This window comes from Mesoplodon mirus, assembly GCF_964341445.2.
Source record: "Mesoplodon mirus genome assembly, chromosome: 20".
Lineage (NCBI taxonomy): Eukaryota > Metazoa > Chordata > Mammalia > Artiodactyla > Ziphiidae > Mesoplodon > Mesoplodon mirus.
Genome location: NC_138996.1, coordinates 6,658,353 through 6,686,147, shown reverse-complemented (window position 1 = coordinate 6,686,147; position 27,795 = coordinate 6,658,353). Strand labels below are relative to the sequence as shown.

The following is a 27,795-nucleotide window of genomic DNA, read 5'->3' as shown; positions in this document are numbered from 1 at the left end:
GCGCTCTCAGTACTGGGCTCTGCAAACATGACATATAAGTTAAAAGTATGCTACTGACATCAGGAGGTTTCCACACCCTCTCAGGTGGCTTTTTTTATGTCCTACTGAGGTATACTGTACATACTTTTAAGTGTACAATGATGTTTAGCAAATTTGCAGAACTGTGCAACACACTCCGGTTTTGGAACACTTTCATCACCCCACCCCAATCCCCTGTGCCATTCTCACCCACAGCCCAGACACCACTAGTGTCCTCTTTGTATTGCCTTTTCTGGATTTTCCATATAAATGCAGTCACAGAATACATGGGCTTTTCTTTAACTCAGTATGAAGTTTTGGGGTCATCCATGCTGTAACCTGCCTCAGCACTCCATACCTTTGCTGCTGCGTGGTATTCCACTGTACAGATGTAGACCGTGGTTTTGTTTTTGTTTTGTTTTTAATTTTATTTATTTTTATTTTTGGTTGCGTTGGGTCTTCGTTGCTGCCCACGGGCTTTCTCTAGTTGTGGCGAGCGGGGGCTACTCTTCACGGTGGTGCGCGGGCTTCTCATTGCGGTGGCTTCTCTTGTTGCAGAGCACAGCTCTAGGGGCACGGGCTTCAGTAGTTGTGGCACGCAGGCTCAGTAGTTGTGGCGCACGGGCTTAGCTGCTCCGTGGCATGTGGGATCTTCCTGGACCAGGGCTCGAACCCGTGTCCCCTGCATTGGCAGGCAGATTCTTAATCAGTGTGCCACCAGGGAAGCCCTAGACCATGTTTTGTTTGTTCATTCACTAGTTGATGGACATTTAGAGTATTTCTCCTTTTTGATGCTTATAAATAGTGCTGCTATGAACATTCACATACAAATCTTTTAGTGCCTATATGTTTTTATCTCCCTTGAGTGTACACCTAGAAATAGAATTGCTGGGTTGTATAATAAATTTATAGTTTATAGTTTTTAAGAAACTGTCCAAACTACTTTCCAAAGGGGGTGTATATATCCTTTTACATTCCCTCTATCAGTTTATCCCACAGTTGCATTTTAAAATCAAATTATGTGATTGGAAGACATGAGTTAATTTTTAAATTAATTTTTGACCTAGCCTAGTATCAAATAGAAAGTAGGGGGGTTAGTAAATATTTATTGCGAAGTGATTTTGCTTCATTTCCTTCTGTATCCTTGGGGGATAATCATAGCCTTACACTGTGATGATCCTAGGTTCCAGGGCCTTTCATTGCCATGGTGATTGCTTTTGAAAATGTTAGTCTCCAATGCAGTTTTGTCAGGGATTATTTGTACCAAGAAGAATAAATGATTTTATATGCTATTTTAGATCAGTAATGAGCAGTGGGCAAGATGTGATGCACTTAGATACAGAAATACCCTAACATAAATTTATCTGTTTCTCATAGGAGTCCAGAGGAAATGCAAGGGTGGATAAACAAAATTAATTGTGTTGCAGCTGTATTTTCTGCACCACCATTTCCAGCAGCCATCGGATCTCAGAAGAAGTTTAGTCGTCCACTTCTGCCTGCCACCACTACAAAATTGTCTCAGGTTAGTCATTTTGATCGTGCTTTGACCTTGGGAAAAAGCACTTTGTAAAATAATCTTCTTAATATTTGTATTTGAATAATACTCCATATTTTGGGGGCAGGGATGAGACCTTGCCCTGGAGGACAGTGTTGTACAAGTGGGGCAAAATGCAGTGTGCTGGCTTTTACACTTCATGTGGGAAGCTGACACAATTGAGTCAAGGTTGGTAGGACACATACTTTGAATTTGAGTTTCTAAAATTTATATTAGTTTACTACTTAGTCATTCCAGGCTCATTTTTTATTTTTGATTTTTGTTTTTACTAACAGTGCATATTTTTAAAATAACTGGCTGATGTTAGATATCATGGCTTGGAAACAAGCTTTTCTTTCATTCATTCATGTAACTTCTTATTTTATTGAGCTTTTCCCGTATCCCAGACTGTATCTGATGCTGAGTACATAAAAATATTCCCAGGGATCCACTATTCACAGTGCAGTAGGGCAGAGCCTTCCCTGCCTCTCAGGGAGGATCTAAGTGAACCCTGGTGATTCTCCCAGCTGATCCAGACAAAGCATGCTAGAACTCTCTTCAGATGTATGCACATGAGCTGCTCTCCTTTTGTAGGAGGGATCTCTCTAAAGACCACATTTTATCGTGTTCCTTTCTTACTTAAAACTCTGTTCTGAGACATTGCATAGAAGCCACGTTTGCCAATTTTAAACCTGTCTGCTGTGCTGCGATTGCCATTGATTAGTTAAGGATTTTGGAAGCTACTTTGATGTCTTTGTGAATTTCTTATTGGTGCAATAGTAGAAATAGTTTCATCTGGCTTTAATCAACCAAGGCTTGATATTAACTGGCTCCTCTACACATCTGACATCATGAGTGGAACATTTATTAATAAACATGTATCACGTGCCTGTTGTACCTCAGAGACTATTTTTGGCACTGGAAATAGGAAGGCAAGTGAAACCCAGGCGGTCTCTGGGATCGAATTGGCAAATATAAACAAGCAAGTAATCGTAACGCAGTTTGATTAGAGGTACATGAAGGATAAGTCCGGAGTACTGTTGGGGTGCAAGTTAGGGCCTGGCCTTGGAGGAAGGAGGAGGTGTGCTAGCTAACATGAAGCTCACAGGATGAGCAGCAGGTAGGTGTGCCGTGGGAAAGAGAATGATCCAGCAGAGGGTCCGAAAGGCCCAGAGGAGAAAGCACTGGGATGCAGGAGGTACACATAAGTTATCATATGTGACTTGAGTACAGAGTGTTGTGAAAAGGCAAGAAACGTTCCTCTGTGGAGGTAAGCAAATGCCAAATGATGAAAAGCCTTGTTTGTCAGGTGTAGGATTTTGGATGCTTCACTGGTTCCCAGCATCCTTAGGATAATAGTATAAGCAGGAAATTAATGTGATCAAATCTGTGCTTTAAAAATTATTCTTGTTACGATAGGAAGAAAGTACTAGAGGAGGAAACTACTAAAGCAGGAAGGCGCTTTCAATAATGCAGGGGAAAACTAAGTTAGTTAAAGAGGAGGAGGGCAGAAGTGGAAGGGTTTGGGGCATGTTGATGGTCCTTAGTGCTCCCTGAAGTGAGGAGTAAGGGCTGTCACCTGGGCTTGGACACTGAGGACTGTGGTGTCTGATCTGGCTTTTGGGACCCCATCGTCTCCTGCTTTCCCTCCTGGTGCATCTTCCCAGGGTCCTTTCCTGTGTCCTTTTCCTCTTTCTACCTCCAAATGTTGCGATGAGTGCTCAGAAGCAGACCAAAACAGACACTTGAGAAACCATAGTTTTCAAGTTAGTCAAGAAAAAAACCCAGGGAGAATGTTATGCCAAGAGAAGGGGGGAAAGATCGGGTACAAACAGGACAAAAAGATCTCCTGTGAAGTGGCAGCAGGTGACTGGGTCCTACAGTGAGAGCAGTTTTGGGAGTGTTGGTGGAGCGGCCGCGTTGGTCATCCTTAAGGGGGATGGAAGGCAGTGAGGATGTGGAGGAGGGGACGTGTGCGAGTCCTGCCCAAGTTCATAAAGACAAGCTGGTGCTGAGAACAGAGGAGGCATGGTTTCAGTAGAGATTCTTTTGTTTCTGTAAATTCATAATTATTATTAACATGATTTGGATGCTCCCCACGTAAACATTGCTATTCCTGTCTAGTTCATAGACTAACTACCGAAAAAGCTGTTAGGAATAGAAAGGACCGAGCCAGCTCACTTTACAAGGCAAAATGGCATTTAACTTTCAAGGAAAATAAATATTCTAAGAGAAAAGGAAGGTTTTACCTCTTATTGATGACCAGAAAGTATGTGGGCAGACTTCTCCATCTACCCAACTAAAATATGAACTCTTAAAGCAAATGCATTTCCCCACTATAATTTTGGGTACTTGACATAAATAGTAAGCCACATTACATAAGGTAAGAGGAGAGAAAAACAATTGAATAACTAGAGGCAAAAAATACTTTCAAAAGTTGAGTTTTACTCTGTTAATTTCACTAGGAATTTTCCAATTGTTATCTTTCAATAGATTGGTCTTTCTCACAACTACTCCTATAAAAGATCCGGGGGAAAAGGTGATCTGAAGTTAAAGAGGAACATTAATAAGTATAGAGCAACATGAGAGCTTTTCCTTGTTCTTTCCTCACCGTAGAACCTACATTTCTGTTTATTTTCTACTTTGAGAAATGTGTTACTATCCTATTTATGTATGGGCTATACATTAGTTAAGTCACGTATACGTGAAAATGAATGTGTTTATCTATTGTATATTTTTACCACAGGATCATACCACCTTTATCAAGGCAGAATCTCTTATTTTAAACAAATGTCCTACATTGGAATTAAAAATAGAATGCATAACTTTTTTGATATTTTTCCTCATTTTGAACATGGAGGTTCAAAAAATACATATGTAATGGGATCAAAATGACGGGTTCAAGATTTTAAATACGCAAGTAGTAACCAGAAAGAAGCATCCTCTTGTGTCACATAAGATGACCAAACCCTTTCGGGAATTTAATTTCTTTGTAAAAGAATACGATGACTTCCTCCCAGACAAGTAAGTCACCGAGCCTTTGTGGGCCTCAGTTTTCCATCTGGAAGATGAGGAAATTGTCTAGAATGTTTTTTTTTTTTTTAAACAAGTTTTATAATTATCATAGCTCGTCATTTTTTTTTTAATTAATTTATTTTTGCTGTGTTGGGTCTTCGTTTCTGTGTGAGGGCTTTCTCTAGTTGTGGCAAGCGGGGGCCACTCTTCATCGCGGTGCGCGGGCCTCTCACTATCGCGGCCTCTCTTGTTGCAGAGCACAGGCTCCAGACGCGCAGGCTCAGTAGTTGTGGCTCACGGGCCTAGTTGCTCCGCGGCATGTGGGATCCTCCCAGGCCAGGGCTCGAACCCGTGTCTCCTGCATTAGCAGGCAGATTCTCAACCACTGCACCACCAGGGAAGCTCTAGAATGTTTTTAAGATTCTTTCTGTCACTAGCTCTGTATTGTTTGCCCAGGTCGTCGTGTTTGTTTACTAAAAATGAAAAATGTGCTTTACCTTTGAGAGTAATGGGACAATTAGAAACGAACATGTAGCACCAAGCCCACGATAAAGAACAGGTTAGAAAGAGGGAGAGAGCATTGGTTCGCACACAGCCTGGTGCAGGGGTTTGGGGTGCCCTCCGTTTCAGATGGAGACTCTTGGGGCATGTCTTGGCTGGAGTCACACTGCACATTCAGTGAACCTGGAAGGTGTGTCTGGATGCGCCCACAGGGCCTCCAGTGCCTTGAAGGCGAGGCCTCCTCCTTTAGCCCAGGCATTCTCAGCCTCGGCCCTGCTGACCTTTTGGCCTGAGTAGTTCTTTGTTGTGGATTGTAGGATGTTGGGCAGTATCCCCAGCCTCTACACACTTGATGCCAGTATCATCCCCCAGTTGTGACAACCAAAAATGTCTCCAGACATGGCCAAATGTCCTGTGGGGCCAGTCCCTGCTGTTGGGAGCCACTGCTCTAGCCTGGCCGTCTTTCCTTTCTCCGCATGCCCACAGCCTGGCTGCCACTCCCCTAAACGCCAGACCGCTTGGATACTTTCAATTTACAAAATAATGTATAACAGTGTGAGTGCCCTGCTGGAAAAAAAGTCAAACAGTGTTAGGAAAAAACTAAACATTCAATTAGAAGATTGTTTGGTGCTTTTAAAGACACACTGTTCATCACCCTGTCATCTGCAGGCTTTTCTTTAATTTATTCTTGTCTTCTCTCCAAACCATATTAGCTGTCGTTATTGGAATTGATTATTGTCAGAGCAGCGTGGTTCTTTCTGAGCAGCTCTGCTGTGTGGGAGGAGTTGCCTTCTTCTAGTTGTTTTTCATGACCATGTTGCCAGGGCACATTTTTCTTCCTCTGTCGCAGGTAGAAAGACTAGTATGAAAATGTAAGTTTTGTTTCTCCTTCTGGTGTAGCACTCCAAACTTAGGATTTCATGGTTGGCCGTCTTCAAGATCTACTGGACCTCCTTTTCTACTCATCAAAATAGTCATTTTCAGACATTAATGTGCATAAGAATTACCTGGGGACTTATTTAAAGCGCACATTTCTCATCCCGCGGCCCCCCGCCTCGATTGATCAGGTCTGGACCAGGGTCCCGGGTAATATGTGTGTTTCTGAGACACACCGGTGTCCTGCCATACACAGTACAGACCAGAGACCCTGCCCTGTGACAAAACCTGCCTCCATTTCACTACTTCTCTGGAGACCTGTACCTCATGACGGTGTCATTTCCTCAGGTATCTTGTCCTGTTTTCTGCTTTGAATTCCAACCACTGTTCCGTAGAAGTTTGACTCAATGGACGATCACTAAATGCTAACTACTGAGGGCCAGCCTTGTGATTAACCCAGGCGCAAACAGGAGATTCTGTGTTTGCTTCTCACCCTCGTGCTATCCTGGGCTTTGACCACATGGCAGTAGTGCTAAGGACAAGGTGAGTGGGGCAGTGTTGGTTCACAACCTGGCCCCGTATGAGGAGGGCAAGGAGAGACCGAAGAAAGAGGCAGCCACTCCGGACTGGTAGGTGGCAGGTTTAATACGCAAGGGAACTTACGAGGCTTGTCTTGGGCGTCTGAGACAGAGTGGATCTCTGCACCCGCCTCCAGGGTCTTAAAGTTCATAAGCAGCCTTAAGTGGGTTCCAGTCAGGTAGGCCGTCCAGATGGTCCCAACACCACCTTACTGTCTCAAGGCCGCGTCCTTGGGCAGCTTCTAGCAAGGGGAAGGCAAGCAGAACACACATTCCGGGGGCGGGGGCTGGGTGAGGAGCCTCCGGGTGCCCAGGTCCGGCTCCAGGGTCAACCGGCTGACTCGCCCTCTCAACGCCCCTCTCCACGGGCAGACGTTGGGAACAGAGGGCTTTCAGAGGATGAAGGCATTCTCAGAGTGTGTCCCTCACTGGCCAGAACCACACCCTTCCCACCCCACTCAATGCCATACTTTCAGTCCTGTCACTTCTACTTCCTACACATCTTTCATATCCTACCCACATCTCTTAATTCAGACTCTTGTTATCTTGTACCCAGATCACTGGTGTCCTAATTTTTTGGTCATTTACCTTATCAACACTAAATACTTGAGCAGATATCCTTCAATATGTGTATTTTTTAAATAAAATATTTTTTACGTGTCTTACTATCAATATAACATGAAAAAGTGCTGAACATCATTAGTCATTAGGGGAATACAAATCAGAACCATGAGATACCATTAGGATGGCCAGAAGTTTTTTAAAATTTTTATGAAAAGTAATATATTGGTGAGGTTATGGAGAAATTAGAACTCTCATATATTGCTGAATATAAAATGAAGCAACTTCTTTGGAAAACACTTCGGTGGTTTATAAAATGATTAAACATAGAGTTAGCATGTGACCCAGTAATTTCACTCCACTTTGATAACAAGAGAATGAAAACATACATTCACATAAAAATTTTTACATGAATGTTCACAGCAGCATTATTCAAACAGCCAAAGGTGGAAATGGCCATCAGCTGATAAATGGATGAATAAAACGTGATATATCCATACAATGGGACTTTATTCAGCCATAAAACAGTGAAGCACTGATACATCCTACAGTGTAGATGAACCTTGGAAACCTTGCTAAGTAAAAGAAGTCAGTCACAAAAGGAACTGTTGTGTGATTCTATTCCAAAAGGGTCTCTTTTAGGGGATCTAAAGTGTCATAAAATTAAATGTGGTGATGGTTGCACAGCCCTGTGAATATATTAAAAAAAACTCTGAATTGTACATTTCACATGGGTGATTTGTGTGGTAAAGTGTGAATTATATCTCAGTGCTGATTTTAAAAATTATTCCCAGTGGATCACCTTGCCTGGGGTGCATGCCCTGCCTTGGAAAACTCTGGCAGACCCTGCCTAGAACCACGGGAGATCTCCCTTCCTCTCATCTTGCTTCTCTTCAATCCATCCTGCACAGTTCTGGCTAAAACATGATTGCTTTGATGTCACTTAACCTTAACTGTCTCACATTTGCCAACAAGATGCAGTCTAGACTCCTTGGCATGAACTTGGACCACACTTTGTTTGCTACACGTTTTCAGAATAGACAGCTTTCATATTCATTTACTAGAGGGTTGAATTAAATAGTTAACATATACTAGGTACTCAATAAAACAATTAGGTTATTATGCTGAAGCTCACTAAACACTGCTTAGGGTCTTTAAAACCGTCTTAAACGTGAAATGATGAAACAAAATCTTTCTGATGGTGCTTTCAGCAATAGCCCCCCTCAGGCTGACTTGAAGGCAGGTGTTCTTTAGTCTAAATTCCTGCGGCTTGGGTTTGATGAAGCTGCAGTATTTAGCAATTTGACTTGTTAATTGCCTAGCAGATTCCTAGAAATGCCATTACCTTCTAAATCATATCTACTTTAAAACAGCACAAGGAGACAGTCTAAAGTCTCCCTCTTTACCTCCCCTTTTTTAAAAAAGTAAGTCAACTTATTCCATTTTTAAAAAGTAAGTCAGTTCCTGTTTCCTGAGAGACCCATATATCAGGTACTGTGTGAGGTGTGTGGGCATTACAGAAATAGCTCAGACTTGGTTTTGGCTCTTAGCTAATGGAAGCTGAAGGGGTCAGTTGATGTTAGGCAGGTCATGTCTACAAGCCAGAACAGTGCCTCCCGCTCTCTCCCCCGCCCAGCACCATGCTAGACACTGGATGAGCTGAGAGAAGGGAAAGTGACCTTGCTCCGCCTCCAGAGAGCTTATAAACAGTAGAGGAGACGACATTCCCGCAGGGGTCAGGGTATGTTTTGTACTGAGCATGTGGTGTAGACTTGTAAGTGCCGTACAGGCAGCAGAGGAATCGGCTGTGAATCTGGGGAACTCTGGCTTTGAGTGGGGTTTGCAGAAAGGACCTGGTTGTTAAAACCGGGTGTCTAAGAGCCACGGGAGAGAAGGCAGTTGAGGACCAATGCGTTTACCAAGAGCCTTGACGGCTCAGGTCAGCCCTGATCCAGCAGGGAGCAGACTGTTTTGAAGCTTGTGTTTTCAGCAGCCCTTTGGATTTTATACAGTTGTCTGGAGGCTCGGAGTTGGGTGAATGGGGCTGCTACCCCTCTGCCTTTACCTCTGGGGCCTCAAGCAAGGACTTGACCTTTCTGGATCTCCATGTCCTCCAAGAGGAAGAGGTTAGAGGGGCGAAGGCCAGGTTCTCTTTCACTTTAGAATTCCTGGGGTTCTGTATTCCACAGTGGGAAAAAGCACCCAGCACAGCACCTGTCAACCTCGTAGGTGTCCAGTTAGAGTGCAGGCGGACAGCTGTGTCCTCCCCCCGCCCAGACCTCTGCCCCTCCCTCTGGTCTTCTTCCTCCCTCCCCTCCCTAAGTCTTAGGCTTGGTGTAAAAGGATGGAGAGCTGACTTCTGGGCCTGGCTGGTGGCTGAACCGTTGGGCTGAGCTTCGGAAGGGAAGGCTCCTGCACTGTCTCAGCCCTGGACTCACTGTGAGGTCTTGAACACCGGCTTGCCTGTCCCCATTGCCTCAGCAACTAAGAAATACTTTCTTCATGAAATTAGAGTTTGGTATTTTTTTTTTAAACATCTTTACTGGAGTATAATTACTTTACAATGGTGTGTTAGTTTCTGCTTTATAACAAAGTGAATCAGCTATACGTATACATATATCCCCATATCTCCTCCCTCTTGCATCTCCCTCCCACCCTCCCTATCCCACCCTTCTAGGTGATCACAGAACACTCAGCTGATCTCCCTGTGCTATGCAGCTGCTTCCCACTAGCTATCTGTTTTACAGTTGGTAGTGTATATATGTCCATGCCACTCTCTCACTTCATCCCAGCTTACCCTTCCCCCTCCCCATGTCCTCAAGTCCATTCTCTACCTCTGTGTCTTTATTCTTGTCCTGCCCCTAGGTTCTTCAGAACCTTTTTTTTTTTTTTAAGATTTCATATATATGTGTTAGCATACAGTATTTGTTTTTCTCTTTCTGACTTACTTCACTTTGTATGACAGACTCTAGGTCCATCCACCTCACTACAAATAACTCAATTTTGTTTCTTTTTATGGCTGAGTAATATTCCATTGTATATATGTGCCACATCTTCTTTATCCATTCGTCTGTTGATGGACACTTAGCTTGCTTCCATGTCCTGGCTATTGTAAATAGAGCTGCATTGAACGTTGTGGAACATGACTCTTTTTGAATTATGGTTTTCTCAGGGTATATGCCCAGTAGTGGGATTGCTGTGTCATATGGTAGTTGTATTTTTAGTTTTTTAAGGAACCTTCATATTGTTCTCCATAGTGACTGTATCAATTTACATTCCCCCCAACAGTGCAAGAGGGTTCCCTTTTCTCCACACCTTCTCCAGCATTTATTGTTTGTAGCTTTTTTGGTGATGGCCGTTCTGACTGGTGTGAGGTGATACCTCACTGTAGTTTTGACTTGCATTTCTCTAATGATTAGTGATGTTGAGCATCCTTTCATGTGTTTGTTGGCAGTCTGTATATCTTCTGTGGAGAAATGTCTATTTAGGTCTTCTGCCCATTTTTGGATTGGGTTGTTTGTTTTTTTGGTATTGAGCTGCATGAGCTGCTTATAAATTTTGGAGATTAATCCTTTGTCAGTTGCTTCATTTGCAAATATTTTCTCCCATTCTGAGGGTTGTCTTTTGGCCTTGTTTAAGGTTTCCTTTGCTGTGCAAATGCTTTTAATTAGGTCCCATTTGTTTATTTTTGTTTTTATTTCCATTTCTCTAGGAGGTGGGTCAAAAAGGATCTTGCTGTGATTTATGTCATAGAGTGTTCTGCCTATGTTTTCCTCTAAGAGTTTGATAGTGTCTGGCCTTACATTTAGGTCTTTAATCCATTTGGAGTTCATTTTTGTGTATGATGTTAGGGAGTGTTCTAATCTCATACTTTTACATGTCCTTGTCCAGTTTTCCCAGCACCACTTATTGAAGAGGCAGTCTTTTCTCCATTGTATATTCTTGCCTCCTTTATCAAAGATAAGGTGACCATATGTGTGTGGGTTTATCTCTGTGCTTTCTATCCTGTTCCATAGATCTGTATTTCTGTTTCTGTGTCAGTATCATACTGTCTTGATTACTGTAGCCTTGTAGTATAGTCTGAAGTCAGGGAGCCTGATTCCTCCAACTCTGTTTTTCTTTCTCAAAATTGCGCTGGCTATTCGGGGTCTTTTGTGTTTCCATACAAATTGTGAAAGTTTTTGTTCTAGTTCTGTGAAATATGCCAGTGGTAGTTTGATAGGGATTGCATGGAAACTATAGATTGCTTTGGGTAGTATAGTCATTTACACAATGTTTATTCTTCCATTCCAAGAACATGGTATGTCTCTCCATCTGTTTGTATCATCTTTAATTTCTTTCATCAGTGTCTTATAGTTTTCTGCATACAGGTCTTTTGTCTCCTTAGGTGGGTTTATTCCTAGGTATTTTATTCTTTTTGTTGCAGTGGTAAATCTATTGAGATGATCATATGGTTTTTATCCTTCAGTTTGTTACTGTGGTATATCACATTGATTGATTGCGTATATTGAAGAACCTTTGCATTCCCGGGATATACCCCACTTGATCATGGTGTATGATCCTTTTAATGTGCTGTTGTATTCTGTTTGCTGGTATTTTGTTAAGGATTTTTGCATCTATGTTCATCAGTGATATTGGCCTGTAGTTATCTTTCTTTGTGACATCTTTGTCTGGTTTTGGTATCAGGGTGATGGTGGCCTCGTAGAATGAGTTTGGGAGTGTTCCTCTCTCTACTATATTTTGGAAGAGTTTGAGAAGGTTAGGTGTTAGCTCTTCTCTAAGTGTTTGATAGAATTTGCCTGTGAAACTATCTGGTCCTGGGCTTTTGTTTGTTGGAAGATTTTTAATCACAGTCTCAATTTCAGTACTTGTGATTGGTCTGTTTATATTTTCTATTTCTTCCTTGTTCAGTCCTGGAAGGTTGTGCTTTTCTAAGAATTTGTCCATTTCTCCCAGGTTGTCCATTTTATTGGCATATAGTTGCTTGTAGTAATCTCTCCTGATCCTTTGTATTTCTGCAGTGTCAGTTGTTACTTCTCCTTTTTCATTTCTAATTCTATTGATTTGAGTCTTCTCCCTTTTTTTCTTGATGAGTCTGGCTAATGGTTTGTCTATTTTGTTTATCTTCTCAAAGAACCAGCTTTTAGTTTTATTGATCTTTGCTATCATTTCCTTCATTTCTTTTTCATTTATTTCTGATCTGATCTTTATTACTTCTTTCCTTCTGCTAACTTTGGGGGGTTTTTGTTCTTCTTTCTCTGATTGCTTTAGGTGTAAGGTTAGGTTGTTTATTTGAGATGTTTCCTGTTTCCTGAGGTAGGATTGTATTGCTATACGCTTCCCTCTTAGAACTGCCTTTGCTGCATCCCGTAGGTTTTGGGTCATCATGTTTTCACTGTCATTTGTTTCTAGGTATTTTTTGATTTCCTCTTTGATTTCTTCAGTGGTCTCTTGGTTATTTAGTAATGTACTCTTTAGCCTCCATGCGTTTGTATTTTTTACAGATTTTTTTCCTGTAATTGATATCTAGTCCCATAGCATTGTGGTTGGAAGGATACTTGATACGATTTCAATTTTCTTAAATTTACCAAGGCTTGATTTGTGACCCAAGATATGATCTATCCTGGAAAATGTGCCATGAGCAACTGAGAAGAAAGTGTATTCTGTTGTTTTGGGGTGGAATGTCCTATAAATATCAGTTAAGTGCATCTTGTTTAATGTATCATTTAAAGCTTGTGTTTCTTTATTTATTTTCATTTTGGATGATCTGTCCATTGGTGAAAGTGGGGTATTAAAGTCCCCTACTATTGTTTTGTTACTGTCAATTTCCCCTTTAATGGCTGTTTGCATTTGCCTTATGTACTGAGGTGCTCCTATGTTGGGTGCATAAGTATTTACAATTGTTATATTTTCTTCTTGGATTGACCCCTTGATTATTATGTAGTGTCCTTCTTTGTCTCTTGTAATAGTCTTTATTTTAAAGTCTATTTTGTCTGATATGAGAATTGCTACTCCAGCTTTCTTTTGATTTCCATTTGCATGGAATATCTTTTTCCATCCCCTCACTTTCAGTCTGTGTGTGTCCCTAGGTCTGAAGTGGGTCTCTTGTAGACAGCATATATGCTGGTATTTTTTTGTATCCATTCAGCCCGTCTGTGTCTTTTGGTTGGAGCATTTAATACATTTACATTTAAGGTAGTTATCGATATGTATGTTCCTATTACCATTTTCTTAATTGTTTTGGGTTTGTTATTGTAGATCTTTGAAAAGTTCCTTTGGCATTTGTTGTAAAGCTGGTTGGGAGGTGCTGAATTCTCTTAGCTTTGGCTTGTCTGTAAAGGTTTTGATTTCTCTGTCAAATCTGAATGAGATCCTTGCTGGATAGAGTAATCTTGGTAGTAGGTTTTTCCCTTTCATCACTTTAAATATGTCCTGCCACTCCCTTCTGGCTTACAGAGTTTCTGCTGAAAGATCAGCTGTTAACCTTATGGGGATTCCCTTGTATGTTATTTGTTGTTTTTCCCTTGCTGCTTTTAATATTTTTTCTTTGGATTTAATTTTTGATAGTTTGACTAATATGTGTCTTGGCATGTTTCTCCTTGGATTTGTCCTGTATAGGACTCTCCGCGCTTCCTGGACTTGATTGACTATTTCATTTCCCATATTAGGGAAGTTTTCAACTATAATCTCTTCAAATATGTTATCAGTCCCTTTCTTTTTCTATTCTTCCTCTGTGACTGCTATAATTCAAATGTGGGTGCATTTAATGTTGTCCCAGATGTCTCTAAGACTGTCCTCAATTCTTTTCATTCTTTTTTCTTTATTCTTCTCTGTGGTAGTTATTTCCACTATTTTATCTTCCAGGTCACTTATCCATTCTTCTACCTCAGTTATTCTGCTGTTGATTCCGTCTAGAGAATTTTTAAATTCATTTATTGTGCTGTTCATCATTGTTTTTTTTGCTCTTTAGTTCTTCTAGGTCCTTGTTAAACATTTCTTGTATTTTCTCCATTCTATTTCCAAGATTTTGGATCATCTTTACTATCATTACTCTGAATTCTTTTTGAGGTAGACTGCCTATTTCCTCTTCATTTGTTTGGACTGGTGGGTTTTTTCATTGCTCCTTCATCTGCTCTGTGTTTTCTGTCTTCTCATTTTTCTTAAGTTACTGTGTTTGGGGTCTCCTTTTCGCCATCTGCAGGTTTGTAGTTCCCGTTGTTTTTGGTGTCTGCCCGCAGTGGGTAAGGTTGGTTCAGTGGGTGGAGGGGACTGGTGCCTGTGTTCTGGTGAATGAGGCTGTTTCTTGTCTTTCTGTGGGCAGGACCACATCTGCTTGTGTGTTTTGGGGTGTCTGTGACCTTATTATGATTTTAGGCAGCCTCTCTGCTTGTGGGTGGGGTTGTGTTCCTGTCTTGGTAGTTGTTTGGCATAGGGTGCCCAGCACTGGAGCTTGCTGGTCGTTGAGTGAAGCTGGGTCTTAGCGTTGAGATGGAGATCCCTGGGAGAGCTTTCACCGTTTGATATTACGTGGAGCCGGGAGGTCTCTAGTAGACCAATGTCCTGAACTCAGCTCTCCCACGTCAGAGGTGCAGGCCTGACACCTGGCTGGAGCACCAAGACCCTGTCAACCACACAGCTTTTGGGAAGTCTGAGGTCTTCTGCCAGCATTCAGTAGGTGTTCTGTAGGAGTTGTTCCACATATAGATGTATCTCTGATGTATTTGTGGGGAGGAAGGTGATCATGTCTTACTCCTCCGCCATCTTGAAGGTCTCCTCTAGAGTTTGGTATTTCAAAGGAAAATATGAAATTTTCTTCAAAGTCAAAATATTATACAAGTAGGAGAAAAATTAAATATTAAGTGACATCATCTGAAACTTGCCTTTTGGTTAAAATCTCAGTGTATGTGCTACCACAGATACTACCAATGTACATCACTTGACATATAACAGTGGTTTTTCTTGCATCTGTTACTTTAATGCCACTACTTAAGCTGTGAGTTCCTAATTTAAAACAGTTTCAACGAGTACATGCCATTTGCTATCTCTGTTCCTTTTCTTTGAACTTTGTCAGGTGTATTTCTCTGCCTTCTGTGAATTCCCCTTTGTTAGCATTGTCCCATGAGAATGGTCTGCACGCTTCCCTAATGGATTCTAAGGGCAAAGACAAAAGGGAGGAGAACAGCAAGCTTCCTGATTGGTCTTTCTTCACGGTGGATATAACAGATTTGATTGCATGAGCCTAAGAACATGTTGCGTCTTGTGGCTCCTGCCTTCCTCCTTCTCCGTTTGTACATCCACTTTTGTTAGGAAACTCTATGTGTCTCCTGTATGGTGGGATTCTAGCATTGAAATAATTTGTGTGGTCTATATCCATTTATGCCCGTAAGAACCACTTGGAATTTTTATTTCAGTGGTGAAAATAGACAGATTTAAGAGGCATGATTTTAAAATGCTTCTATTTTGAGATTATCTCCTTGATTCTTGCTTCATGAAGATGATGAAGCTGGAGTAAAGCACCGCACATTGAATTTAGACATTTATTTGACTGTGAATAAACTGTACACTATAAACTATAAACTGTGAGTCACTGTACTTACAGATCTGGACTCAACAGAAAAATGGGTCCAGTGTTTCAGCAGCCAGTTCACAGAAGAGGAATTCCAGTAAACATAACGAAAAGATGTTCATCCTCACTTGTAATCAGGAAGATGTAAATTCAAATCATTTTATACCCATAAAATTAGCAAAAATTAGCAAGTGTGATATCAAATTTTGGCAAGGATGTAGAAAAATGGGAAGTTTCAAGCCTATTGTAGAAATGTAAACTGGTGGAAACACTTTGGAAAACAGTTTAGCATCATTTTAAAGATGTACATTTTCCAAAATCCAGAAATTTCAGTTCTTGCTGATCACAGGCAGACTTCAGAGACATTGTCGGTTCAGTTTCAGACCACTGCAATGAAGTAAATATCTCAGTAAAGCACGTCACACAGATTTTTTTGGTTTCTCAGTGCAGATAAAAGTTAGGTTACGCTGTCCCCCAGTCTACTAAGTGTGCAATAGCATTCTGTCTAGAAAAACGAGATACCTTAGTGAAGAAATGCTTTATTGCTAAAAAATGCTAACCATCATCCGAGCCTTCAGTGAGTTGTAGTAGTAACATCAAAGATCACTGGTCACAGACCACCATAACAAATATAATCATAATGAACAAGTTCGAAATATTATGAGAATTACCAAATGTGGCACAAAGACACAAAGTGAGCAAATGTTAGAAAAATGGCATCGATAGACTTGCTTGACACAGGGTTTCCACAGACCTTCAGTTTGTAAACAAACACATTATCTGCTAAGTGTGATGAAACGAGATGTGCCTGTATGCTATAGGGAAATTCTTGCTCATATTCACTAGGCAACATGCATAAGAATGTAGCATCATTTATAGCAGCCCAGAGACACCAAAAACAACTTAAATATCCTTCGGTAAAATTTGAGTTGAGGGAAGTCAGAACCTCTACTATTTGGGAGGGAAAAGCATAGGTCACGACATTTTTTAGAATAGTTTTTTTCAGAATGATTATTTCTTGATGGCATTGCTTGTCTCAAAAAGGAAAAAAAAATATGCAGGTAGGTCTTCATCTGTAGTGACAGACAGGACAACACTGCTGAGGACGTGAAATGGAGAAGCCAACTTGTGCAGCCCTCAGGATGGGCGCTTGACTCTGCAGCCGGTGCCTTGCCTGCTTGAGTATCTCTCAGGCCTGGTCTCAACTCCGTGGCAGTTACTCCTGACACAGGGCTATGAAAGCATTTGGTTTTGTGACCAGGGGCCTGGTTCGGGAGGCTGGCCTTGGCCTTGGTTGCCATTTTTCGAAGGTACACGTGGACCCTGGCCTGAGAAAGTGGGTAAGATGTGGCAGCAGAGGCATGTTGGACTGTTTTGATGATTTAACGTCATTCATCATAAGGGATTTTTTAAAGTGTGCTACAGTTGTTTATTGATTTTTCTGGATGCTGAATGGCTTAATACTTTCCTGCAGGAGGAACAGCTGAAATCTCACGAAAGCAAGCTGAGGCAGATCACCACAGAGCTAGCCGAGCACCGCTCCTACCCACCTGACAAGAAGGTTAAAGCCAAGGAGGTGGATGAGTACAAACTCAAAGACCACTATCTGGAGTTCGAGGTGTGTTGAACCTAAATGTAATAATTGCCTGTCCCTGAGCTATTTTATGATTTTTTTCCATGAGGCAGGTTTTTTTTTTTATACTTACTGTAACTGTGGGCAATGTACCTTGACCCTGCCTGTCCCTGGGGAGCTCTGTGCAGGGTCTAGGTCATGGTGGCCCCTCATGTTCATGGTTCTGTTTAAGCGTCAAACAAGCATCCAGGAATAATTGCCAGTTTATGCACTTAAAAGCAAATAGCCTGCCTGTTGGAATAGCAGGTGCTGGCTGCAAGACAAAAAAACAACAAGTAGATGGACATGCCAGGGTGGACAGCTGCTTTCTCTGTTTCTGCACCTCTTCCAGCACACTCTTAGTCAGAAAAAGTACCGCAGAGGAAATGAGCTACAGGGCGACATGATGCTTCTTCCTGCTGCCAGGCAACAGATGCATTTTTCCTCTTACCACTCACTCCCTTCACAAGGGGGCTAGTTGTGCACATCCATAAACTATAGCAAGTGTGGTCATTAAAAGGGATGGGGAGGATCCGTACACTCTGGGAAGACAGAAAATTTAAAAGCAAGTTGAAAGCAGTATAAATAGCAACTGTTACCTTTGGCTACATTTTCTCCCAAGTTAGCGTCAGGGTAACGCAGGATCCTCTGACCCTCCCCCTTCAGCTGCCACTTAAAGACACTGAAAGTATCTCTTTTCTTAAGTTGATAGCCTGTAGTCCCAAATGAAGAACAATCCTCTTTAAATTATTTACAGTCTTTTTCTGTTGAGTGTGTTGAATCCATCTTTGTTCTTTTTCGTTGTGGCTCTGGTCTATTCTACTTATTCATCTCCTTCTTTCCCATCTTACAATCGTGTTTCTTCCTTGGGCTTGGAATGTAGCGTCATCTGAGCACCCTCACCCTGGCCCCTGCCAGCCCCCAGGGTCTGAGCAGGAGCCAGATCCCGGTGCTCTGCCCCTGCGGTGTCCCTCCTGTCCCTCGCCTGCCACCGGTATTGCTTTTATGCCTCTCCGCCCAAGTGCTGGGTTTTCCTGTCTCCCCTGAGCCTGGCGGCTGCTTCCTGTCATCAGTTTATCCTGCATGCTCCTGTCAGTTAGCTTTCTAAGGCGTGCGTCTGCTCAGCAGCTGCCCTTGCTTTTCCCCACAATTTACCTTCAGATAAAGTCCAGTCCTTAGTCTGAGAGGATTTGGGTTCCTTCTGTCCTTCCACAACACGGGTCTTCCCACCACGACCTCCATGGATATCAGTCACATTTCTGCCCACTCTGCTCTCTCCAAACACACTTTGTACGCCTTTGTTCATCTACTTTATTCTGCCCCAACTGCTCTTCCCCTTATTTCATTTCTGAAAATGCTGTTCATCTTCCAAGATGCAGCCCTATGAAAAGCCTGCTCTAAACCTGCTGGTTACCGTCCTGCACGGTGACTCCTGTTATGGTGATTTCAGGAAGTCTTTGTATCTATGGCTTCCGCGCCAAGGCTGTGAGCCCTTGGAGTGCAGGGGCCTCAGGTCCATTTTTAATCTCTGCTCTGTGCTTGCTTTTGGGCTGCACAGGATTTCATGGAAGCTTTTAAAAGTCTTTTTCTGAGTTATAAAATTTCTGTTACAAAATGTGACATTTGGTCCCCTGCAGATCCATGTACTAGTTTTCTTCATGGTTAAGCAGGTCCTTGCTCTGGGCAGATGAAGAAAGATCTTTCTTTTATTAAAGGAGAAAGTTTATTAGCTAAAACTTTGGAAGCCTTACCAGCAAAAGACTTGAAAAAAATACCTTTTAAAAAACAAGAAAACTAAGCAGCTCATCTCTCCCCACGCTTGTTCATTCTTGGGAGATGGGAGTTCTCAAAAATCAATCACAGTTCTTCACACGTCTGGAGTGGCTTTCAGCTGTAGGCCCTTTTAGTTTCACACGTGCTAATTAAATTTCCCAGCACCTCAGGCCCCTGCTGCCAGCTCTCAACACCTTGCCCTGAGCCCTGGGCTCAAAGGCTACAAGTCTCTTCCCAGGAGGCAAGGGCGGTGGCAGGACCATAGAAGGGATTCCACTGCTAGAAGCACTCCCTGCTTTTGCATCCACTGTGGTGCCCCTTTTCTGAAAATGTAACTCAGCAAAAGCCGGCATTTTCATTTTCTGACATGAACTTAGACCAACGTTTGTGGAGATAAGTCTTGCTTTCATCAAATTGTCACATCAAGGCTTCCCTCGTGGCTCAGCAGTTGAGAGTCCGCCTGCCGATGCAGGGGACGCGGGTTCGTGCCCTGGTCCGGGAAGATCCCACATGCCGTGGAGCGGCTGGGCCCGTGAGCCATGGCCGCTGAGCCTGCGCGTCCGGAGCCTGTGCTCCGCAACGGGAGAGGCCCCAACAGTGAGAGGCCCACGTACCGCCAAAAAAAAAAAAAATTGTCACATCAAGGAGCCTGAAGATTGCATTCCAGGACTTTGGCTCATTAAAATCTTCTCATATGGTAATATGTCAGGCATGCTGGATTGTCTGTCGAACTGTGTTGACCTGTGTCACCAGAAAGGCAGATGGGCACCTCACTTCAGGGAGGTTATCTCAAAAAATTTTTGTAATCTTTTTTTTTAAAGTGAATCATTATTTTTCACTAACTTAAAATTGAAGTACTTTATCTTTTCGAGTCCACTTTGCTGTTAGTTCAGCCACCAGAATTTGTCTTGTGTGTGTGCCTTAGAGACGCTCTGCAGAGAATTCAGTGCTTGGCCTTTTACAACCTTCCCTAGCAGGCTGCTCTATTTCCTGAACAGGAGGTCTGAGTGTTACTGACCGTCCTATGTACTTTGTTCATTGCTCTATCCCAGCTTCTGGAATATGGACTGAGTGCTTGATACATATTTGTTGAGTGAATAAATGGAATTTTGTCATTGAGTATAAAAGATAACATCAGAGGAAGTGGTTCCCTGAGAAAGCTTAGTAGCTCCCCTGAAAACAAATGTGATAAGCAGACAGCAGTGTCTGCAGTTCATTGTGACCTCAGATGGACAGTGACAGGAAGGGAAGCTTGAATCCCATCTGCATCCTTGTCACCAGGGAAGAACACAGGCCGGAGCCTCTTCTCTCACCTGTTCCTGCAGTAAGGGGCTCCCTGTGGTTTCAGAGCAGTTCTTGTAATTTTCACATCTTGGTACGAAAAACATCTTTATTTTGTTAGAATATTAAGCTGTTGGTAATAACACTGGGGTTGTTTCTAACTTAATGTGTTTCAGTTATTTATATCCCAAGTTGCTTTGAGTACAAACAGTTCTTCGTAGTGGGCCAAATTCACAGCTCTTTCTATGACTTAGAAATTCTCCAAACCCTGACTGACAGTAAATGATTAGAAACTCTGGTAAATAAGAAGGTTCAGTGGTTGTTTTTTGTTTGTTTGTTTTAACAACTTTATTGGAGTCTAATTGCTTTACAATGGTGTGTTAGTTCCTGCTTTATAACAAAGTGAATCAGTTATACATATATCCCCATATCTCTTCCCTCTTGCGTCTCCCTCCCTCCCACCCTCCCTAGCCCACCCCTCCAGGTGGACACAAAGCACCAAGCTGATCTCTCTGTGCTATGTGGCTGCTTCCCACTAGCTATCTGTTTTACATTTGGTAGTGTATATATGTCCATGCCACTCTCTCACTTTGTCCCAGCTTACCCTTCCCCCTCCCGTGTCCTCAAGTCCATTCTCTTGTTTGTTTGTTTTTGAAGTCTATAAAAAGTCTACAGAGAACAAGGAGAATTCCATCGATCTCAGCCGTAGCCTGTAAGAATATTCACTATTGCTGTAAGCAGCAAACTCCCCTCAGAATGGCTGTTAGTTGACCAAGTTCATGCCTCTCTCTCTTCATTGCATATTCATAGGGGATGGGGAGGGGTGGCATTGCTTTGTTTTTGATTGAATTGGTTCCCCCAAGCTGTGGCTGTTACTTGTTTAGAAGAGTTCCTGTGGAGTCTGATCTCAGTTTTGAAAGGGTTGTTAGGCATCACAGTCTGTGTAAGAAACTCGCCATCATTTCCCAGTTTCAAAAAATAAATACCAGAAATGGCCTCACTTCCTTATAACTTATTTCTACTTTATTCAGTTCCCTTTTCACTTAAAAATGTTTAACTGATCTCCATCTTTCTAGTACATTTGGAAATTTATCAGGATGTGGGACAGGTGGGTGATTTGTATCACATATAAAAACTTATAAAGCTCCAGCCACTCGAAGCACAGTAGGCTGGGCTGTGCCCGATACTCCTGGGCCCTTTAAGAAACAGCCCTTGCTAGCACTGTACTTGGCCCCAGAAATTTGTCTTTATGTCTCTTTAGCAGTTAAAGTGAAGATACTGTTTGATCCAGGATGTTTTTCATGTGACATTTAAGATGTTTTCAGTGGCATAAGTTATTAATTCTTAGACCTGAGTAGGGAAAGGGAGACCGTAGCAACCCTAACCTATGAGAAGTGTGACTGGGCTGTAAGAGGTTTGCTGAGGAGGGAGGGACTCCTGAGGGCAGGCTAACAGAGGCTCCCGGGTTCACTGCAGAGCCAGTGGAAACCTGGCAGGCAGCACCAGACCAGTGCATTTCATGGGCCAGCAGACCTAAGGTCAGAATGTTTTCTTTGGCCATCGCAGTGCTGGATTTGTTTTCACTGAGATTTGAATGCATTTAGGCAAGACCTTCAGGGTCCTCCCCACCACCCCTTAGTATATCAGGCCTAGCAGGCATCCACATTTGTGTTGCTGGCCTGGTCCCTGGGGGCGGTTCAGTTTGCCATCCCTGTACAGAGGCTGCAGACGGTTGGATATGCTTTGTGTCTTAGATCTTTGAACATGGGCTTTGGAATCAACTGTCTCTTCGTGGTTAGAAAATGGATACTTCCAGGTACATGTGTTCGCAGGTTCCAGTCCAGCAGGAAAAGAAGTCCACGTCCCCAATGGCTCTACCCAGATGCAGAATAAGTCCCCTTGGCTGAATGGGCTAGAAATCAGCCACATGCCCACTCCTGAATTTCGACCTGGAGTAGCACATGCTTATGGCTTAAGGCAGGCAGGGCCCACACGAACCACATGGCTGGAAGCTCAATTTTAGAAACAACAAATGTCCATTCTAGTAAGACATGTAAATCTCTTGGGACGGAATATTTTAAATCTAGAAAATCTAGGGCATCCTTGAGGCGTGATGCATCTTTTTCTGAATTTCTAATTTTTGGTGGCATGTAAAATGGCGCGATTCCTTCTGAAATTGATGTATTTGAAATAAGAGCACATTCCATACAGCGCCATTCAGGAAATTCAAAGCAGCTCATATCAAGGAGCGCACGTCATATGAATTTCTGGGTGTAAGCCCTCCGTTTTATCGTTGGGCTATTTGTTGCATGGTGGGTAGGTGGTGGTTTGATGTATTTCTTTTTGAACAGATTCTCTGCTTGTGATCTTAGCCCTGCTCGCTCAGATCGCTCAGTCTTTGTCAACATCAGATGAATAATTTTCACGTGACGGTCCACTTTTTCTCTCACAGGAGCAGTGCAAGGGCATATTTCAGTGCACTGCCAGCCGCCACAAGGCTAATCCACCTCTGAAACAAGACGATCTAGCTGTTGATTTGTGAGTGGCCTTGTTTGTAAAAGTACAGAGATAGCTGTGATCACCATCTTTCTTCCTAGCGAGGGGAGAGCCTCAGCTGAAGGAGAGTCTCAGTCTCACTTGAAGAGTCGTCTCAGTCTCAGTAACAGAGTCTAGCCTGGAATCCAGCACTGTCTCCTTTATAGAAAACATCACAGAGGTGATCCCCGGTCTGGATCAGAGAAGCTAAGATGTGGCAGGTTAATAGAATTCTTGGGGAAGTTTAGGAATTTTCTTTTTCTAGTAGAAGACTAAGTGTTAGAGTCTAGAGACCCAGGTTCAGCAGCTGCCCAGGCATACAAGTCCAGTTAACTACAGAGACAGGAGTCTTGCATTGCCCTTTGGAGTTGCATTTCATATGACACGATGAGCGAGGGCTGCAGGGCGCTGGATTTTCATCTGTAAAAGATGACGCACGCTTCTGAAGGGAGGAGAAGCCTAGCAACAGGATCCTTTGAATCGCATTTTAAACAGATGATTGAGAAGCAGAACAAACAGCCAGTCACGGGACCCGCAGTGACTCTGTCCCTGAATCCCTCCTTATACCTGAAATGTCTGCTCTGAGGAGGGTCACTGCTTTGGGTGAATGTACTGTCTGCCAGAAAAGGGCAAATACTTGCAATTATAAAATAGTAAAATTAGGAAAAGGGATGGACGGGCAGTTAGGAGGCCACTTTAGTCTCATCCTTGGTGTGTTTGGTACTAGTTCTCCTTTCTGGAGCTCAGTTTCTGGCTGTGGAGACGAGATGGGATTGGGTGAACTAACCTATAAGGTCACCTCCAACTCTTTGTTTTTGATGCAAGATACATACTAACAGCAAGCAGTTTATTAGATTAACTCACTCTCACGATGATCCCTGAGAATGGTGTTAAACGTAAAACAAGAATCGTTCAATTTGGGGACGTCAGGGGATCTGGACCTGCTCTGTCCAATAGAGATATAGTTCAAGCCACATATACAATTTTAAATTTTCTAGTAGCTATGCTTAAAAATAAAAGGAAACTGGTAGAATTAATTGCAATAAGATTTTTCAACTTAACACAATATGTCCAAAATATTATCATTTCCACGTGTAATCACTATAAAATATTAAGATATTTGACGCTTTTTTCTTCCTAAGTCTTCAAACTTTAGTATACCTTTACACTTAGGGCACATCTCGGTGTAAGGTGGCCACACTGCACGTGCTCGGGAACCGCCTGAGGCAGTGGCTTCTGTGCTGCTCAGTCCCCCTAAAAGCCAGCTGGGACAGGGAGGCCTGGTCACAAGTGGGGTGCAGGTTTCACGCATAATGGAAGAGGTGCAGCTGTTGTGTACCGTAGGACTCTACAGTAGTTTGCGGACGGTGTCCCTTCTGTCTAGCTGCCTGTGCTGTGCCTGTTGTTTACTGTTTTGATTGTTACTTCTGGGTGGGGATTCAGTAAAGAAGAGGCCTACCTGGTGTGAGCGCTGTCACCGCAGTGACTTGTGAGAAGGAAGGGCCCCTTCAGTCTCCCCACAAAGCTATTCTCATGCAAATAGTGTGAGCGGCCTCCTTCGCAATTCCCTTGGACCTTTTGGTAAGTGACCCTCCCATCCGTTGGTTTGCAGACTGCTGGTACTGTCCACCCTTTCCTGTGCTAACTCTGTTTTTTTATTTTTACCCAGAATACTTTATCTCTGTCTAACTACTTTAGGTTTCTTCCTACTACTTTCCATAAGAATCTGTATGCTTTTGATGTAAGAGTTTTAAAAACTTGTGTGCTTGAGCCCCTGCTCTGAGATGCAGAGGCTTGTTGGAGCAGGCTACTGCGGTTCTTTAGGTGTACCTAGTTCAGAATTACTCAATAGACTTATAATGAAAACTTTAAATGTTTTCAGAAATGTTCTTCTGGAAATATTAGGGAAAAATCATATGCAAAAATCCTATGTTTGTACTAGCCTTCTCAGTACAACCCTCACTGGGAGGCTGGAAGCAGGTCCCCTGGTCATGGACTTGTTGCAGGAGCACCTGTCTGCCTGGACAGCTCCTGGAGGTGTGGCTCATGTGCACGAGGGACACGTCGGGGCCTCTCACCAGAGGTTTCCTGCCTGACCAGTTCCGGCCTTTGGCCAGTTTGTGGACAGAGTCAACCACAGCTGGTTTCCCATGTGCCTTCCCCTCCCCGGACCAGCACTGCGTCTTCATCCACGTGTCAGGCTTCCCTCCTTAGAGTCCTGGGAAGCTTATAGCTGCCCCGCATTCTGCCACTTGTGGAGCTGAGACTGGAGGGGGCGAGGGACTTGCTGAGGCCTGGTCACTCAGTGTTCTGACTCCACGGGTCAAAGATACTTTACCAAGACAGGCTCAGAATTGGAAACAGAACTGGTGAGATGGAAGAGAGATATTTCAACTGGGCCTGCAGAAGGTGCAAAACTGCTTTGAGCTCAAAAGCAATCAATTTATCTTAGGGATGAAGTGTCCTGGGAAGTCAGTGGGGAAGGTAGTTTACCTTCAAAGTTTCCTCAAATCCTACTTTAAAAATTTCCTAGAAAGACTGACCTGTCCCCTTATGACAGGCATTGGCGTTTTGGGACCTGTGCACGTGACAGGCCAGCTGCCACAAAGAGTCCCGGGAACGTGCTTCTGAGAGAAAGCGTGTGCGACTTTAGGGAATCCCAGTACAGCCAGAGCACAAACTAAATATAAACCAAGGATTAAGAGTGTGGCCTGTAGGGGTTTCCCTGGTGGCACAGTGGTTGAGAGTCCGCCTGCCGATGCAGGGGACACGGGTTCGTGCCCCAGTCCGGGAAGATCCCACATGCCACGGAGCGGCTGGGCCCGTGAGCCATGGCCGCTGAGCCTGCGAGTCCAGAGCCTGTGCTCCGCAACAGGAGAGGCTACAACAGTGAGAGGCCCGTGTACCGCAAAAAAAAAAGAGTGTTGCCTGTATAAGAGTGTTGTCATAACAAACTAAACTTTTGTTTTAGATGTGAGTTCCCTAAGGAAAAACTTAGTTTGAGACAAACTTTTATCCCATAGGAGTTAACTTTAGCCTCTTATCCAGATAAGTAGTATTTCTCAAACTCAGATTACTTATCTTGGGTATGTAGAAACTTGACTTCACATCTCTGTGTTTCAAAGGACAAATTGTTTTTCCATTAAACTTTTTAATCCCATTGATCCAGAGTTAATTTTCTTTTTCCAGTTAATTTTACACTCAGCTATTGTCAAAACCCTCACGCAAGGCCACGCTGGGCAGAGCCCCCAGAGCCAGGAGCCTGGTGCATGGCAGGTCTGCAGGACTGACCCATGGCTAGGTGGGAACTGGACAATTCTTGAGTTTTCCACCTAGAAAACAAACTGTGTTCTATTTTCTAAGTGAGCTTTGTGGACTTTTAAATTGAGAATTTCGAGTTTAATTTCTAAGAAGAGAAAAAAAATCTGGGTACTAATACTGACTGGGTTTATAGAAAAGGTTTCGAGAGCTGGAGAAACAAAGTGTGAAGAGTGAGAAAGGCAGCAGCGTTTTAAAAATCAGCTCTCAGAATTGGGAAAGCCCTCCTTGACACCGAAGGCCTGTTCTCCACAAAGATGTTGCAAAGGGAAAGGCACTGCAGGGGATCTGCCTTCCCGGGCCTGGCAGCAGGGGGGCCCTGGGAGGGACAAGCACGACAGAGGTGGCCATTGAGCCCTCGCTGCTCTCTGAAGGGCCTGTGAGAGCTCTGGGGGCAGAGACCAGACGCCTTAGGAGCATCAGACCAGGACCACAGGATGGAGACAAAGACACGCTCAAAACGCTTTCTGCAGACCCAGTGCTTTTTGTCCGTATTAGAGTTTTTTGACCTCTTCTGCTTACATTATTATTAGAAGTAAGCTTTTTATTTTAGTTTTTTTTTTAATTGAAGTCACAAAGTTCATTTAGAGAGCAGTCGAGCCAAAAGGTAGACTGAAATGAAACAATAGAATTCACACTGCCTCAGGTTTTCCCAGAAAGCCACGAATACAAACTATGCGACCTAAAAATGTGTGTATTTGCTATATTTTGGCAGTGGGTTACCATTACAGGCAGAAGCCTGATAGGAGAATGGCATAGGGAAAAAACGTTAAAATTTTCTTTTAAAAATGTAAGTCCTAGCATAGCTTTCAGATAAGAACTTATAGAAAGCTCTGTTTTTAATGTATTGCTTTCTTAAGTTAGCAGGTAGCAGAGGGTGAGCCAGCCGGGCAAGAAGAAAGTCTGCAAGTCAATTCTGCATCGTCCTATAGAATGCAGAGTGGAGATGAGCAGTTTCTTCCAGAGCTCCTTGTTTTGTTGGCTTGTTTTAATTGTTTTGGTTTGTTTCTTTGTTTTCCAGTGTAGAGATCTAGGAGCAAAAAGTGTTTTGCTATGTACATGACATGATTGGTGTTCTTCTTTCATTTTAAGCTGGCCTTTTACCCTTCCTGACTGAGAAGGGGAAATGTCAGGAGGAAATGTATTCAGGACTTGATTGCTGGTGCAGTGAGGTCTGAAGGCAAATGGCAGTGCTAAGTTAGAATTGCCGTTGCAGTTTTCTTTTCATTTAGGCTGTTACTATTGTATTCATGTATCAGAGGTCAAAAGGAGATAGTGTTATATTAAATGAAATGAAAAATGGTATGCAGAGCTCAAGAGAAAAGAAACTGCTCCATCAGATGTGGATGTGATTAAACTTCTTTTCAGATAATAACAATACTCAGGGTTTTGTTTTTTTTTTTAGCACTAACATTCAACCTAAGCCACAGCTTACTTGGCCTTGGATACTGTATTGTTTTGTTCCTCCCTAGTAAGCATTGCTGCTAGTGAAAGGGATATTTTTCCTACATGTTTGAGAAGTATTCTTACAGGTGATTAAAGACCAACTTAATAAATTAACGTTGCAAAAAAATGTAGTAAGGAGGTTACAGAGTGAAGAAACAACTTGATTTTAGGAGAAAAAGAA

General features: G+C 42.8%; 1 protein-coding gene across 9 annotated transcripts in view; it reads left to right on the top strand.

Annotated features, from left to right (window-relative positions):
- The window catches only part of PSD3 (pleckstrin and Sec7 domain containing 3), a gene marked incomplete at its 3' end in the record, with an annotated part of 575,664 nt that overhangs the window by 530,027 nt on the left and 17,842 nt on the right, over nt 1-27,795 (top strand). For 8 of the 9 annotated variants that reach the window (XM_082608415.1, XM_082608413.1, XM_082608414.1 and 5 more), the window contains 2 exons: nt 1,396-1,540; nt 17,124-17,267. In XM_082608415.1, coding sequence (XP_082464541.1) covers nt 1,396-1,540; nt 17,124-17,267 — 289 coding nt within the window. Of the gene's footprint in view, nt 1-1,395; nt 1,541-17,123; nt 17,277-27,795 lie in introns of those variants that run through there. The other variant, XM_082608417.1, reaches the window with a different exon arrangement.